This window comes from Helianthus annuus, chromosome 14 (genome assembly GCF_002127325.2).
Source record: "Helianthus annuus cultivar XRQ/B chromosome 14, HanXRQr2.0-SUNRISE, whole genome shotgun sequence".
Classification (NCBI taxonomy): domain Eukaryota; kingdom Viridiplantae; phylum Streptophyta; class Magnoliopsida; order Asterales; family Asteraceae; genus Helianthus; species Helianthus annuus.
This window is the reverse complement of record NC_035446.2, coordinates 172,495,803-172,508,239: the sequence shown is the minus strand read 5'-3', so window position 1 is coordinate 172,508,239 and position 12,437 is coordinate 172,495,803. Positions and strand designations below refer to the sequence as shown.

At 36.2% G+C, this 12,437-nt stretch overlaps 2 protein-coding genes across 2 annotated transcripts; both read right to left on the bottom strand.

The window, feature by feature from the left end:
* Positions 1–74: 74 nt before the first annotated feature.
* Positions 75–3,740, bottom strand: LOC110905151. The gene is made up of 5 exons (XM_022151044.2): positions 3,445–3,740; positions 3,300–3,352; positions 1,574–1,738; positions 739–840; positions 75–400 (listed from the first exon to the last, which is right to left on the bottom strand). The coding sequence occupies exons 1-5, from the start codon at positions 3,647–3,649 to the stop codon at positions 269–271; spliced, it is 657 nt and encodes a 218-aa protein (XP_022006736.1). The 5' UTR covers positions 3,650–3,740; the 3' UTR covers positions 75–268.
* A 2,791-nt stretch (positions 3,741–6,531) lies between these two features.
* Positions 6,532–12,080, bottom strand: LOC110905150 (hydroxyproline O-galactosyltransferase HPGT1). Its single transcript, XM_022151043.2, has 12 exons — positions 11,856–12,080; positions 11,611–11,674; positions 10,892–10,941; positions 10,608–10,798; positions 8,599–8,662; positions 8,409–8,481; positions 8,082–8,205; positions 7,828–7,915; positions 7,668–7,718; positions 7,529–7,600; positions 7,324–7,436; positions 6,532–6,878 (listed from the first exon to the last, which is right to left on the bottom strand). Exons 1-12 carry the CDS (start codon positions 11,966–11,968, stop codon positions 6,856–6,858), a joined length of 1,026 nt encoding a protein of 341 aa, XP_022006735.1. The 5' UTR covers positions 11,969–12,080; the 3' UTR covers positions 6,532–6,855.
* Positions 12,081–12,437: the final 357 nt, after the last annotated feature.

Sequence of the window (12,437 nt, the reverse complement as noted above, 5' to 3'; positions counted from 1 at the left end):
AGAGTGTTAGTAGTAGATGACTAATATCTAAACTTAAGATCTCGTAACAAATAAACAAACAAAACACCCACCAGTTTAAGACATTATCTATTCAGTTTTCCAATATCTTCTACTTCTCAACTTTGTAAACAATCAATAATCCACACATCACAAGTCATTGGTGACACTTCAATTTACAAAGACATAAAACCAGATAATCAGAAGTAGCCCATTTTACAATCAAACACACAAAGGGAATATAAATGATATACGACAGGTAGTGGCCCTCTCAGGATGAACCGCTCAGATAATGAGCTGCAGCCTCCTTATCATTATCATGGGCAAATAATGCTTCAGCAACACTATTGGCTTCAAACCCCATTTCTCGCAACACCGTGTAGCCATTCACAAATTCCCTAACCTATAAAATTAAAATAAAACCAAAATATCCTTTGTCAACCAGACAAGATCTCATCATACATTTACCAACACTAACAGCTGTCAATTTCTATTCGTAAACGGGTTCATCAGCAACCGGTCAAAATATAAATAATAGCTATGAAAGTATGAAACAGGTCCAATAGGTTAACAGGTTAAAGGTTACAGACATGTATTACAAATATACAATATTATGGTTTTAACACTAATTTTCAAATAGTGTGAGAGGAGTTCTGACCTGCATTACGAATTTCCCCGCACGTTTCGAAGTATAAGTATTAAAAAAGATAATAACTAGAAAGAAAGCAGACAAGTAGTTACCTTAATTGGATTATCTCCGTATTTGGCAACAGCAATAGGCACTGCATCTCTATTAAGACCTGTCGCTATGTATTTGCCCGACACTGGGTCTACACTAGAGTTCTGCATAAATAATAAGAATCACAAATTTTCAAGAAACACCAAACAACCCTTATGTAAGGTGCATTAGATAATCTAGTTCAGCTGTAATCAGCTCATTTCAACAAAGCAAGTAACATGTTTTCACAGATCAAATGTAATTATCATTAAGAAAATATCAGCAAACTTGTGCAGATCAAAATTTATTGACATATTACATTCATGTGTATCAATACTTATTGATTTTTAGTGCTTTATTTTGACATTAAATATAGACTGATGCGCAGAAAACCATAGGGAAGGTCTTTAAATACATTCCCATCATAATTCAGACAACAAGGCATAGTTGTTAATGGCGAATAGCGATATGCTACATTGCGAATGGCGATAAATAGCGGGCGGCTATTTTATTAATAGCGATACACTAGAAAAAAAAATTTTAATTTTTTTATATGTATATTATATCAAAATACCCTGGTATATATGCTATTTTACATGTATATTTAACAAAAACCTAAAATCTAGCTATTTCATAGCTATACTTAATTGCTATTTATATTAAAAAACAAAACAAATAAATAAATTGTCGCCTATTATCGCTATCTATCGCTACAACCCTAATAGCGAGCCTAGACCTATACGCTACGTAGCGCGCTATAGCAATCGCTACATTCGCTATTGACAACTATGCAACAAGGGTTATATAAAAACATCACATCAATAAGAAGACGTGTGTATTAGCAGAAAGATAACATACTGCACGAGATATTGGTTTTGCAGTTTTACGAGGAAAGTTTTCCAGCCCAAGCTTGCTCCAGTTTGGGTTTTCCTTCTCTGCTTCAGCAAGTATCTTCCTCTCTAGTTCAAAGTCAAACTGAAATGTGCTTCGAGGAATTTCTCCAATGTGTGGAGACATTTGAGGCTACAATATAAGTAATTTAATCAGGACTTCGAATAAGAACCACACAACGTTAAAATCGAATTAAACAAAATGATACAAAGGCTTTTGTATTACAATGCTTTATATCACATATCTAAGATCCTTTTAATAGGTCTAGAATGGCAATTAATGGAATATAAGTGCAGTACGAGTAACTATCCACAAACAATTAGGTAGCAGAGAAAAGGATTTTAAGGAATAAAAAGAAAACTGTAAATACTTGTCTGAACACTATCAGCTGCTGAGCAAGTTATATAGATGTGTCTGCTGCATATCAATAATTTCAAAAAGGTTGATGCCATTACAGAAAAGGCAGTTAGGGTGTCTGCCTTTTCTTTTGTTTCCTGAATCTGGAAATTGAGTGAGAACATGCTAAAAATGTGTAAACCCATATATAACTAAGGCTGTTCATTTCACAGAAAGAAGCTTGCCATATGTAGTGTGGATTCTATACTTATAGAAAGTCTAGTTAGTTGAATTAACTACTTTCTCTAACCTCTTGCGATTAGTAAGACAAACCTTACATACTTCTACCATGATTCATCCTAATATGATATATTAGCCAGCCAGTATAACACAGCATCTCTCCACGTCCATTAACAATGTGGGATTGGCCTAAGGTGTTACAAAAATACAATCAAAATAATATATGCCTAAGGTGTTACAGTTATAACGTCTTTTAGAGACTCATTGGCCCTGCCATCCCAAACTAACAAGAAAGGCTCGGATACCGTTTTCACCACCCTCATCGTTCAGTGTATATTCTAGTCCTCCCCTCACAATCCAATCAGCCTCGTAGGTTGAACATTCACTGTTGGTAAAACGGCTTGCATAATTTTGGCAACTTCATCTATAGTTGTCCTAATAAGTGAATGTGTCATGTCCTCATCACATGGTGGCTGAGGCAGGTTCAACAACCCTTCCTCTATCATGATCTCGCTATAACAATGACTGATCTAGTCAGAGCATTAGGTTGTAATTCCTCTGAAGAAGCTTTTGACATGACCAAGGTCCAAGTCCAACCCTTGAGGCAACAATAAATGAAGAAACGTAGCAGCAGTGATTGCTCAAACTAGCGATTTGCTAGACAATATTACTACACCAGCAGGGGTGTTAGATAATCCATTAAACACGAAAATAATTTCATTTAATTATAAGTTAAAAATCAGAGACGATTACAGACTAATGGCAGGTAGACGAGCAACAAGTTGCGCCGCTACCCCCTTCTGAATAGCAAACCCTACCCTGCTAAACACAAAATTCTGCCCCTCACATTTTTCTAGATCAGGAGTTGATATCTCACAAGAACTGAACTACAAATCATGGTTTGGACATAAAATTTGCTTTAAAAAAAAGGGTAAAATGCCCTACACCATAAACCAAGAAAACATAACTAGTTTTTACTAATAGCCACCAGTGGAGACGTATGTAAAACTGAAAATAGATAAGATTACTAATATACTAGGTTAGGAATTCAGTAATTCATGAATATGGGGAAAAACACACTAAGGATTTTAAATATAGAAGAGAAAAATAAGAATACCGGTGGTGTAATCCGAAATTCTGGTTTTAAGGTAACCATAATCCCCATTCCTGCTAAAAAAATATGGAAATAGATATTTAGATGATGCATCAGTAAACGATAAATATATTGGATCATCAAATAGACACCTGGCCTGGGAACTTACAGGAGGAAGAAGAGGAAGTGTTATTTCTCGGGGGCGGAGGATGGACACCACCACCGGATTGACCGATCTTAGGGTAAAGCGAGGACGGTCCGTACATCGAATGAGGCGATTGCTGCATCGGAGATGATGATGGCCTGTTATTGTAGACGGAGGAGGATTGTGAATTGTAAGGTGGATTCAACCTGTTCCTGAAATCGTAATCCATTGATTTTAGACAGAGAGAAAGAGTCGCCAAACAATCGAACAAGAAGAACGCGTAAGGGATCGGAAACAAAGAGTTGATGAGACTTAAGAGAGTCGTAGACGACCCAACCGTGTATTATATTATACCAGCGCGATACGGCTATGGCAACACTTTGCATTGCGACACTCGTTTCTCTGTTAGTTTTTTATTCATATAATATTTATGGTAGTATTATTATGATGGATATATGTCATAAGGCCGGAGGGTGTGGAGACGCCACCCTTGCCACCTCAACATCAATGGCGCCTGAGGGGCAGGGGCGAAGGATTTAAGGGGCGGGTAGGGGCACCCGCCCTCCCCCCCCCCCCCCCCCCTCCCTCAAACTTTTCGGTCAGTAGTGTTATATATGTACGTTTCCTATAGGATTTTGTAGGTATATACGTTTTCGCTCCCCCTGTTTTATAAAAAAAATAGTTATATACATTTTCGACCCCCCGGTTTTATTTTTTTTATTTATATAGCCCAAATAAAATATTTAATTAGTCCAAATATTATAGCCTAAATCATTATATTTGGTAGAATACTAGAATGTATATTATATAACCCAAATCAAATTATTATATAGCCTAACTTAAAACCCACCCTATCTAATTTTCATAAGGTTAAAGCTATGTGTTTTTTATCTTTAGGTTTAATTTAAGGCTGCAATTTATGTGATTTAGGTTGAAATTAGGGGTGAAATTGGTCCGAATTTTTGCCCTAAACTTGTTGAATCTTTCTGTAACTATATCTAATTTTATTTGTTTAATCTTATTGTGATTTGATTTACATAGAAATTAGAGTTTGAAATTTAGGGTGATTTGTTAACTTGTTTTTTTATTAGATTATGCTATGTGGAAGAATAAAATGATAACTTCTTTTTTAATGTTTGAGAACGTTTTTTATTTGATATTAATGTTTGATCCGACCCGACCCGACCCGAATCGAATCACCGACGTCCGACCCGACATACACCTCGAAACTACACGATAGAATTTTTTTTAGGTCCGTTACTTTCCGACCCCCCGAACTTTTTTTCAAGCTTCGCCACTGCTGAGGGGCGCCAACACCCCACACCATCGAAATTAAAATGGGGCGCTATAAGGGACTCGCCAGCATGTTAACGAATTGAATTCGGGACGATCGAGGTAAGTTGGTCAACATAACCGTTGGCCAACGTTCATATTTAAAAAAAATTATTCAAATAGAGTAAATTACAAAAATCGTCCTTTATGTTGACACTATATTGCAAAGTGTGTTCTTTATTTTCAAAAATTACAAAAAACGTACTCGATGTTTGCAAACCCTTGCAAAATATGTCATTTAGCGCTAACTCAGTTATTTTTTATGATTAAATCTGACCTAGTGGTCTCCACATAAGGGTATTTTGATCATTTTACTTTAATTAATAAAATAAACAATTATAAAAAATAATAAATAAAAGAATTTTGTTTATTATTTATAATTTTAGTTATGGATTATAATTTGGTAAGAATAAATCCATTAGACAACACTACAAAAAACTTTTGTTTCTTTTTATGTTAAACTTATTTCACTTTTTTTTTATTTGTAAAGTTTTAAGTTTTGACTTATGTTTCGTATTTAAAAAGGTTGGTGTAAAATATTTCTGATTGTTTCTTGCCGATGAAATATCGGATCGGTGTATCACTATACCATATATATTAGGAAATTCACACAACCGTGTTTCCCACATGCCCAACCGAACACAAGAACATCTGTTGATCGAATAGTAGACTTCCTTTCAAGCGGGTCTATCATGAAATTCACATGAGCCTCTTATTTGCGGATACTTGTGCCCGCTTAAGCATATCACATTGGACATCCCTGACCAAGTCATGTTTGTATTCCAATGAACTGCATGCTCCCCAAAGTTATCCAAACAAACCTTCTGGGCAAAGCTCGTCAAATGGAAACAAATGGATGATTAACCGGTATTTAAGGATAGTCCTATACTCTAGCGTCGACCTGTGTTGGCCTAGCCTTTCAATGAGGATAACGGTGAGGAAATCTTGAGCATGAGGGTCTCGTAGACACTCTTAACACCGCTTTCTAATGTGAGGATATGTCAAACTTCTCTTCCAAAATATGGACGGTTTTACTATATAGGGCACTAGCCCATATGGAAATCGGATTTTCTTGAATTTGATACAATCCGGTAGGATTCGCCGGATCCAATCCTAATTTCAAAATTTTCAACCCACCGGATTTTTCCGTCTCTTCTCACATCGGATCCTATCCGGAGTTTTTGGATCCGGATTTAAAAAATCCATTTTCTTTTTTTTTTTTTTGTATGATTTTCTAACGACTTTATGTTTTTTTTTTGTTTTTAACGAATTTATGTTATATAACAAATAAAAACTAAAAAATAAATATTGTATGATTTTTTTAGTTTAATTTATATAATTATTTGTTTTATTTTATTTATATTTTTAAAACTCAAAATCCGAATTTAAAAAAAATGGTTTTGGGTAATCCAATTGGGGTGTATAGGATCGAGTTTTATGGACCTTCGAACTAGATATAAACCGATGAAAATTTTCACAATCCGGTTTAGATCATTGTTGGACTTTAGCAAGATCGGATAAATCCGATCCGGTTTTATAAAAAAAAAAAAAAAAAAAAAAAAAAAAAAAAAAAAAAAAAACCTCTGATTTGCGCACCTCTACCCTCAAGGCCGCAGAAACATACGCAGATTTTTTAGTGAAAATTTTATTTCACAAGTTATATAATCTCAAATATTAAAATGCGGTGGTGCATAATGAATTAAAAGTTTAATATTACTCTAACGTAACAACAATTACCTAATGATTTTTTTGTTCTAGGGTTAACGTAGGAATACTAGATTAGATTCACAACCTTTATAAAGTTCTGATCAAAACTTTGAGTTGTATGTTCGACCTGTATTGCGTACAGAAAACAAGCAGAATGTAAGAAGGCTCTTGTAAGCACTATGGTATTCGAAAACCAAAGAATCAAGTATCAGTCCAATGAGAAAAAAAAAAAAGAAAAAGAAAAAGAGTTCCCTCAACCATGCCTGTATATAAATGGCATTCCATGCTCCTTTCAACCGAATCCATGTAATTTCTGTTACTATTCAACTTTCATAAGCATCAGGGACCTATCTCAGTTGTGTATATATCAAACCAGGGTTCTTCAATTAGATTAAATTATGCACCTGCGCAAATACCTCCTGCAAAACAACCACCACGTTAAACTCCAACAATATCATAACACTATCTATACTTTGGGCACCGGTAACAAAAAGTATAGGTGGTAACAGATCAAATCTGTTGGGGCGGCACTTTGTTTTTCATTTGTTTTGAGTTCTATAAATAATCGATGTGACAAACATGACGGAACGGAATTATATTACTACGATGATGATAGAATTTTTTAGAGCAAAATACGCTTTTTAGATGACCTTCGACCCGTTTCCATTTTCGCAAAAAAAAATTACATATTTGATGATTAAAGACAAAGCGCACAACTAGTATCGATCTATTTACCCACAAACAGGTCAAAATTGCCACGTATGCATACACCTTATTCCATACAAATTCCCTTAGCATACATACATTTACATCAGCAAAAGTGCATTTGTATGTGTAATGTATGAGAGAGAGAGAGAGAGAGACCTGTTGACCAAGATGCACAGCAAAACTTTTTGTCATCAATATGTTTGACATCAAGACCGATGAACCAGGAGCCAGTACTGACATCATCAAAAGCATATGTGCGAAGAATCGATCTGCCAGATCCCATAAATAAACAAAAGTCAGACTAATTGTTAGCAACAGTTTAAATGCCAAGTATGAGATGTTGTAGAAAGTGGTGTGAAACCTGTTAATCGAGACAAATTTCGCCAAAGCCTTTGATACAACAAACATCTCACCAGATGCATGGCGGAAATACCTGTTAATCACAAAAGGGAAGTCAAATATGAAACTGAAAAGAAAAAAGTCAAATATGAGCTTCTTACGTCTTTCCATCCCCAAATTTCCACCAATCAGGTTCATACCACTTCTGACCCCTGCCAAAACACACAACCACAAAAAAAGGATCAAAATCAAGTGCCATGAAACAAAATAACATAACATGGGTATAATCAGAAGTCTTAGATTAGTTTAGATCACACTTACTGTTCAGAGAAAACTTCGCCTGATTTCATACACCCAATATATACACGAGGACTATCCAGATGAGCAGCAAGTGTACTTCCCAAGGCATCTGTAAAACAAACGCAGTTTCATTATCAACTTACTTATGTGACCAAATGATCTCACTTTATGCATTACTTCCAGAGAAGCAAGTTAAAGTTATGCCCCACTTCCAAGCATGTATATCTATCATCGACTAATAAGATAATACACATGCCCTAATAAAATATGCTTACCAATATTTACATAAACATCATCATTGACTTTGGCATAGTATTCAGCTTCCCATCTTTCGGCAGCATGAGCAAAGAAATATTTGGTCTTCTTTGGAAGTTCCTCAGAGGACTCCACATGGCTATCCTGTAAATGTATAGAGCATTTTCACTTTTCAGCTATTGTGATTAACAATAATTTCACAGTAGATAATGATATTACTAAGAACTATATAGAGAATGTACAGAATAGAATTATCACTGAACATATGCCGAAAAAAAACAAGTACAAGAAACCAATATATAGAGTAAGAGGATGGATTCCACAGATTAGTGAGCCTTTATACTTACTAGGATAAAGAAATCGTTATAGTTCCTGTTTTCAATATCTATGCCCCTATCCAGACTGTCTCCACGATTAGCACTGCAATTAAATTGTCATGTATCAGTTAAACTTCAGAATAAGAAAAGTCATCATGGACAATTGGAAAATGGAAATAACAAGAGCTTTCAGTGAAAATAAAAAGGGAAAAGTGTATACCTTCTTCCAATAACAAATCGAGCAATAACACCCTTTTGATCCTCCATCTTTCTCAAAGCTTCACCTGCAGCAATAACACTTTTATTTTATTAATACCAAGCATGTAGCAATAACAGCAAAAATACATAAAACAACATACGGACATTGAGTCTAAGACCAAGCATTGCTCACAATTATCATCATTAACTTGAGTGAAATCAAATAATATTGCAATACTAGTCTAATGTGATGTTTCATGAAAAGCGCAAGTGCAGCATGTCTAACAAAAAGATTTTAGGTCAAATTACACGTTTTGTCCTTTATCTTGATACCCTTTTTCAGGTGGTGTCCTTTTCAACGAATTTTGACAAGTTTTGCACTTTATGGGAAATATCCTTGCACGTTACGTCCTTTAGCCCCAACCCTGTTAATTTTTTTGGTTGAATATGGCCGTGTGCCTTGCACATGAGGGCATTCTTGTCATTTCACCATCCCAAGGACTATTGTGTAAATAACTTATATTGAGAGCCTATTTTGTAAAAAATATATAAATAAATAAAATAAATCCCCCCCCCCCTCTCTTTCTTCTCTCTCTTTTTTCTCTCTACGATCTGAACAACAAAGAAGGTATGCATATCACTTGGGATTTAATTTGTTATAAATGTTTTAAATTCTGCGATATGTTGGGTGGCCAGCAATGTAGTGGTTGGGTGTTTGGTTAGGGTTGGGGTGGCTGGCGATGTAGTGGTTGGGTGGACGATTATGGTTGGGTGTTTGGTTAGGGTTGGGGTGGCCGGCACTGTAGTGGTTGGGTGGAGTGTGGACTATGATGGTTTTGGGTGCTTGGTTAGGGTTGGGGCGGCGATGGCTGTAGTTGTGGGGGTGGGAGGGTGGGGGACGGTGGCAGATGGTGTGGGTGGGGGACGGTGGCAGATGATGGCGGTGGTGGTGGGAGATGGTGTTGGTGGTAGATAAGGCTGAGAAGGGTAGCAGATGGTTGTTGTGGTGGGAGTGGGATATGGTGGTGGTGGTAGATGAAGGCTGAGAAGGGTGGTGAGAGGTGGGAGATGGTGGTGGTGTTAAATGTGTTTGTATATTAAATGTGTTAATTATTGTTTTGTTTTATTTATTAGAATCTATCAAATAAATGGGTGAAATGACTCTACTGCCCTTGTGTGACTTTATTTAAAAGGAAAAATTAACTGGGTTAGGGCATAGTTATCGATAGCAAACATAGCGTTCGCTATCGTGCGCTTCATAGCGAATCAACCATATCTCGCAATATGTTACTTGGCGACTCCATATTATAGCGGGATTCCGACCATGAATTCCGACTACGGTGCTGTAATTTCTGCCGGAAACCTACCGGAAGTCAGGAAGAAGAAGAAGAAGAAGAAGAAGAGCGGCTGCGTTCTGTGTTTTAGCTTTTTAGGGTTAAATAACTTTTTAAATTTTAACCTTTAACCCCTCTATCTTTTCACTAGTTAACATATAGTCCCTAAAACTTGTAAAAATTTACATAAAAGTGTAAAAATATTTGTGTATTTTAACACTTAACCCCCTCTATCATCACTAGTTTACATTTGGTCCTTAAACTTCAAAATCTATACATAAAAAGTATAAAATTAACATTATATGTATAAAAAAATTCAATTAGCTATTTTTTATTTCTTAAATTTTTTACTACTTTATCGCTAAACACAAAATAGCGGGCCCTATTTCGTCGATATCGCTACGTAGCATATAGGTACCTCGGTGCTATTCGCTATCGATAACTATGGGTTAGGGTTAGATAACGTAACGTGCAAGGATATTTCCTATAAAGTGCAAAACTTGTCAAAATTCGTTGAGAAGAACACCGCCTAAAAAGGGTATCAAGATAAAGGACAAAACGTATAATTTTTCCAAGATTCTATTCACATAACTTGTTCCTGATATATGCACACACATGTACGTGTTTCTTTAGAAAGAACAATATATCTATCCAAGACAAAGTAAAACAAGAGGTTAAATGCTAACAATGTACTTACCAGTTGCCATCCACGCCTTGCGTATCACATCCCTGTTGTTCTTGCGGCCAAATCCTGTAAGGACTCCAATCACCACCAATGGTCTCTTCTTAGGAGGAGTTTTTGTGCTTGACAAGTGCTTTGATACGAAGCCTTCTTGACGAGCTGCCGCCAGTTCCATCTCAAGAGCTGTTAGTTTCTTCTGTTGTTCCCTAACAAGCATATAACCGTCAATCAAACTTACAAACTAGATTGTGAGCAAGAAGGCGGAATAGAGTAAAAATTTGGAAAAAACACCACTTTACCTGCATCCTATAATTTTCAACGTATCATCCACGGATATAGCAGATTTCCCCTGATATCAAATAGTAACTATCAAGACAACTCCAGAGACAACCAGCTTGATTTTAATATGCGCACATCAGGAGCGCATAACGCACCCATTACATGATGTGGGAATGAGATAGCATTCCACGACGCAATCATCACATGATTCGACGCTTTATGCAGTTGACCGGTATTTGAACAAACTGAACCATGATTGCAATGGGTCTGAGTTTTTAAAATTTAATTGAACAAATATGACCATCCATTCAACAAGGGGGTTAAGTATTAACAAATTAGGATATCCTATGTTTTCGGTGTTTAAAAGTTAACAAGTTCACGTATAACGTATTATCTATAAATATCTTTTTTTGTATAATTTAACAACGCCTCGCATACATGATCCAAACGCAGCGGATCACTACGCGCTTTTTTTTAAACCAAGACAACCAGGCAAATATTTAAGAAATCCAAGCAAGTAAACAGATGAATACGTAGTCATTGTCATATCAGATACACAAAGTTTTGGACAGTTCTGAATTGTACAAGCATGTATCAAGTGATATAGGCATTTTGGTGTTACCTTTACCAACAAATCATTGTAGCTGATTTAGGGTAGCATATATGTGTGTAGATTGTGACTACTCGAAGAGCTAAAAGAATTAATAAAAACTAAGCGTGAGTTGCCTTGGTTTATTACCTGCCCTGTTATTCTGTCAAGCTCTTTACCCAAATAAACCCTATTCTCTGCATCCTGCCATAAACTTGACAAAAACAAAAATTTAATACATGAAACAATTAAGCATAATAGGTATGATCATCAGTCCATATCAAACAACATCTGTGTCAATTGATGAATTTGAATACAAATCAGTTTAAATCAGAGTTCACAGGAGTCAGTAATCAGGCGGTGGAGTGTTACACCGTGTGAAAGAAAAGACTTACCGACCGGCGACATAGAAGGAAGCCATAGCGGCGATGGTGCAGAGCAGTAAGGCTGAAATAGGGGATCGAAAAACCAATCCATTCCGGTGGTAATTCGAACCCTTGCTTTGCATTTTCACTCAACGATACTTCTCCTTCACCAGCAGACACGATCTGAACAAAACATTTGTCAAAAGTCCGTTACGAGATCCGACGGCCTGGATTGCTTCAACGACCGATCGTTGATCGCCTCAGCTTCTATTGGGCTTATCTATAGATGGGTTATGGGCCCGTCTTCACCACTATAACTTTACAGCATTGGGCTTATCTATATATGGGTTATGGGCCCGTCTTCACCACTACAACTTTACAGCATAATCGAGTTTTTTTTAATACCTGGTTGGTTTCGGGTATAATAGGAAATTGAGTGAAACCAGATAGGGATCGGGTACGGATATTGGGAAGAAAAACCATACCTTATGTATCTGGGTAGGGTATGATCAGGTTCGGGTCCGAGTATTAATATGGTTTTAAAAAATATGTTTATTATTATTTTACACCAAAATAAATTAGTTTAAAACATAATTTTGGCTTGTAATTTCT

Excerpts from the sequence above, each read along its gene's own strand:
- LOC110905151 (XM_022151044.2), bottom strand. The coding sequence starts at position 3,649 with ATGGATTACGATTTCAGGAACAGGTTGAATCCACCTTACAATTCACAA. Across the intron at positions 3,353-3,444 it reads CACTTCCTCTTCTTCCTCCT|CAGGAATGGGGATTATGGTT; the intron begins GTAAGTTCCCAG and ends ATATTTTTTTAG. Across the intron at positions 401-738 it reads ACGGAGATAATCCAATTAAG|GTTAGGGAATTTGTGAATGG; the intron begins GTAACTACTTGT and ends TTAATTTTATAG.
- LOC110905150 (XM_022151043.2), bottom strand. The coding sequence starts at position 11,968 with ATGCAAAGCAAGGGTTCGAATTACCACCGGAATGGATTGGTTTTTCGA. Across the intron at positions 10,942-11,610 it reads TTGACAGAATAACAGGGCAG|GGGAAATCTGCTATATCCGT; the intron begins GTAATAAACCAA and ends ATTTGATATCAG. Across the intron at positions 7,437-7,528 it reads AAATTTGTCTCGATTAACAG|ATCGATTCTTCGCACATATG; the intron begins GTTTCACACCAC and ends GGGATCTGGCAG.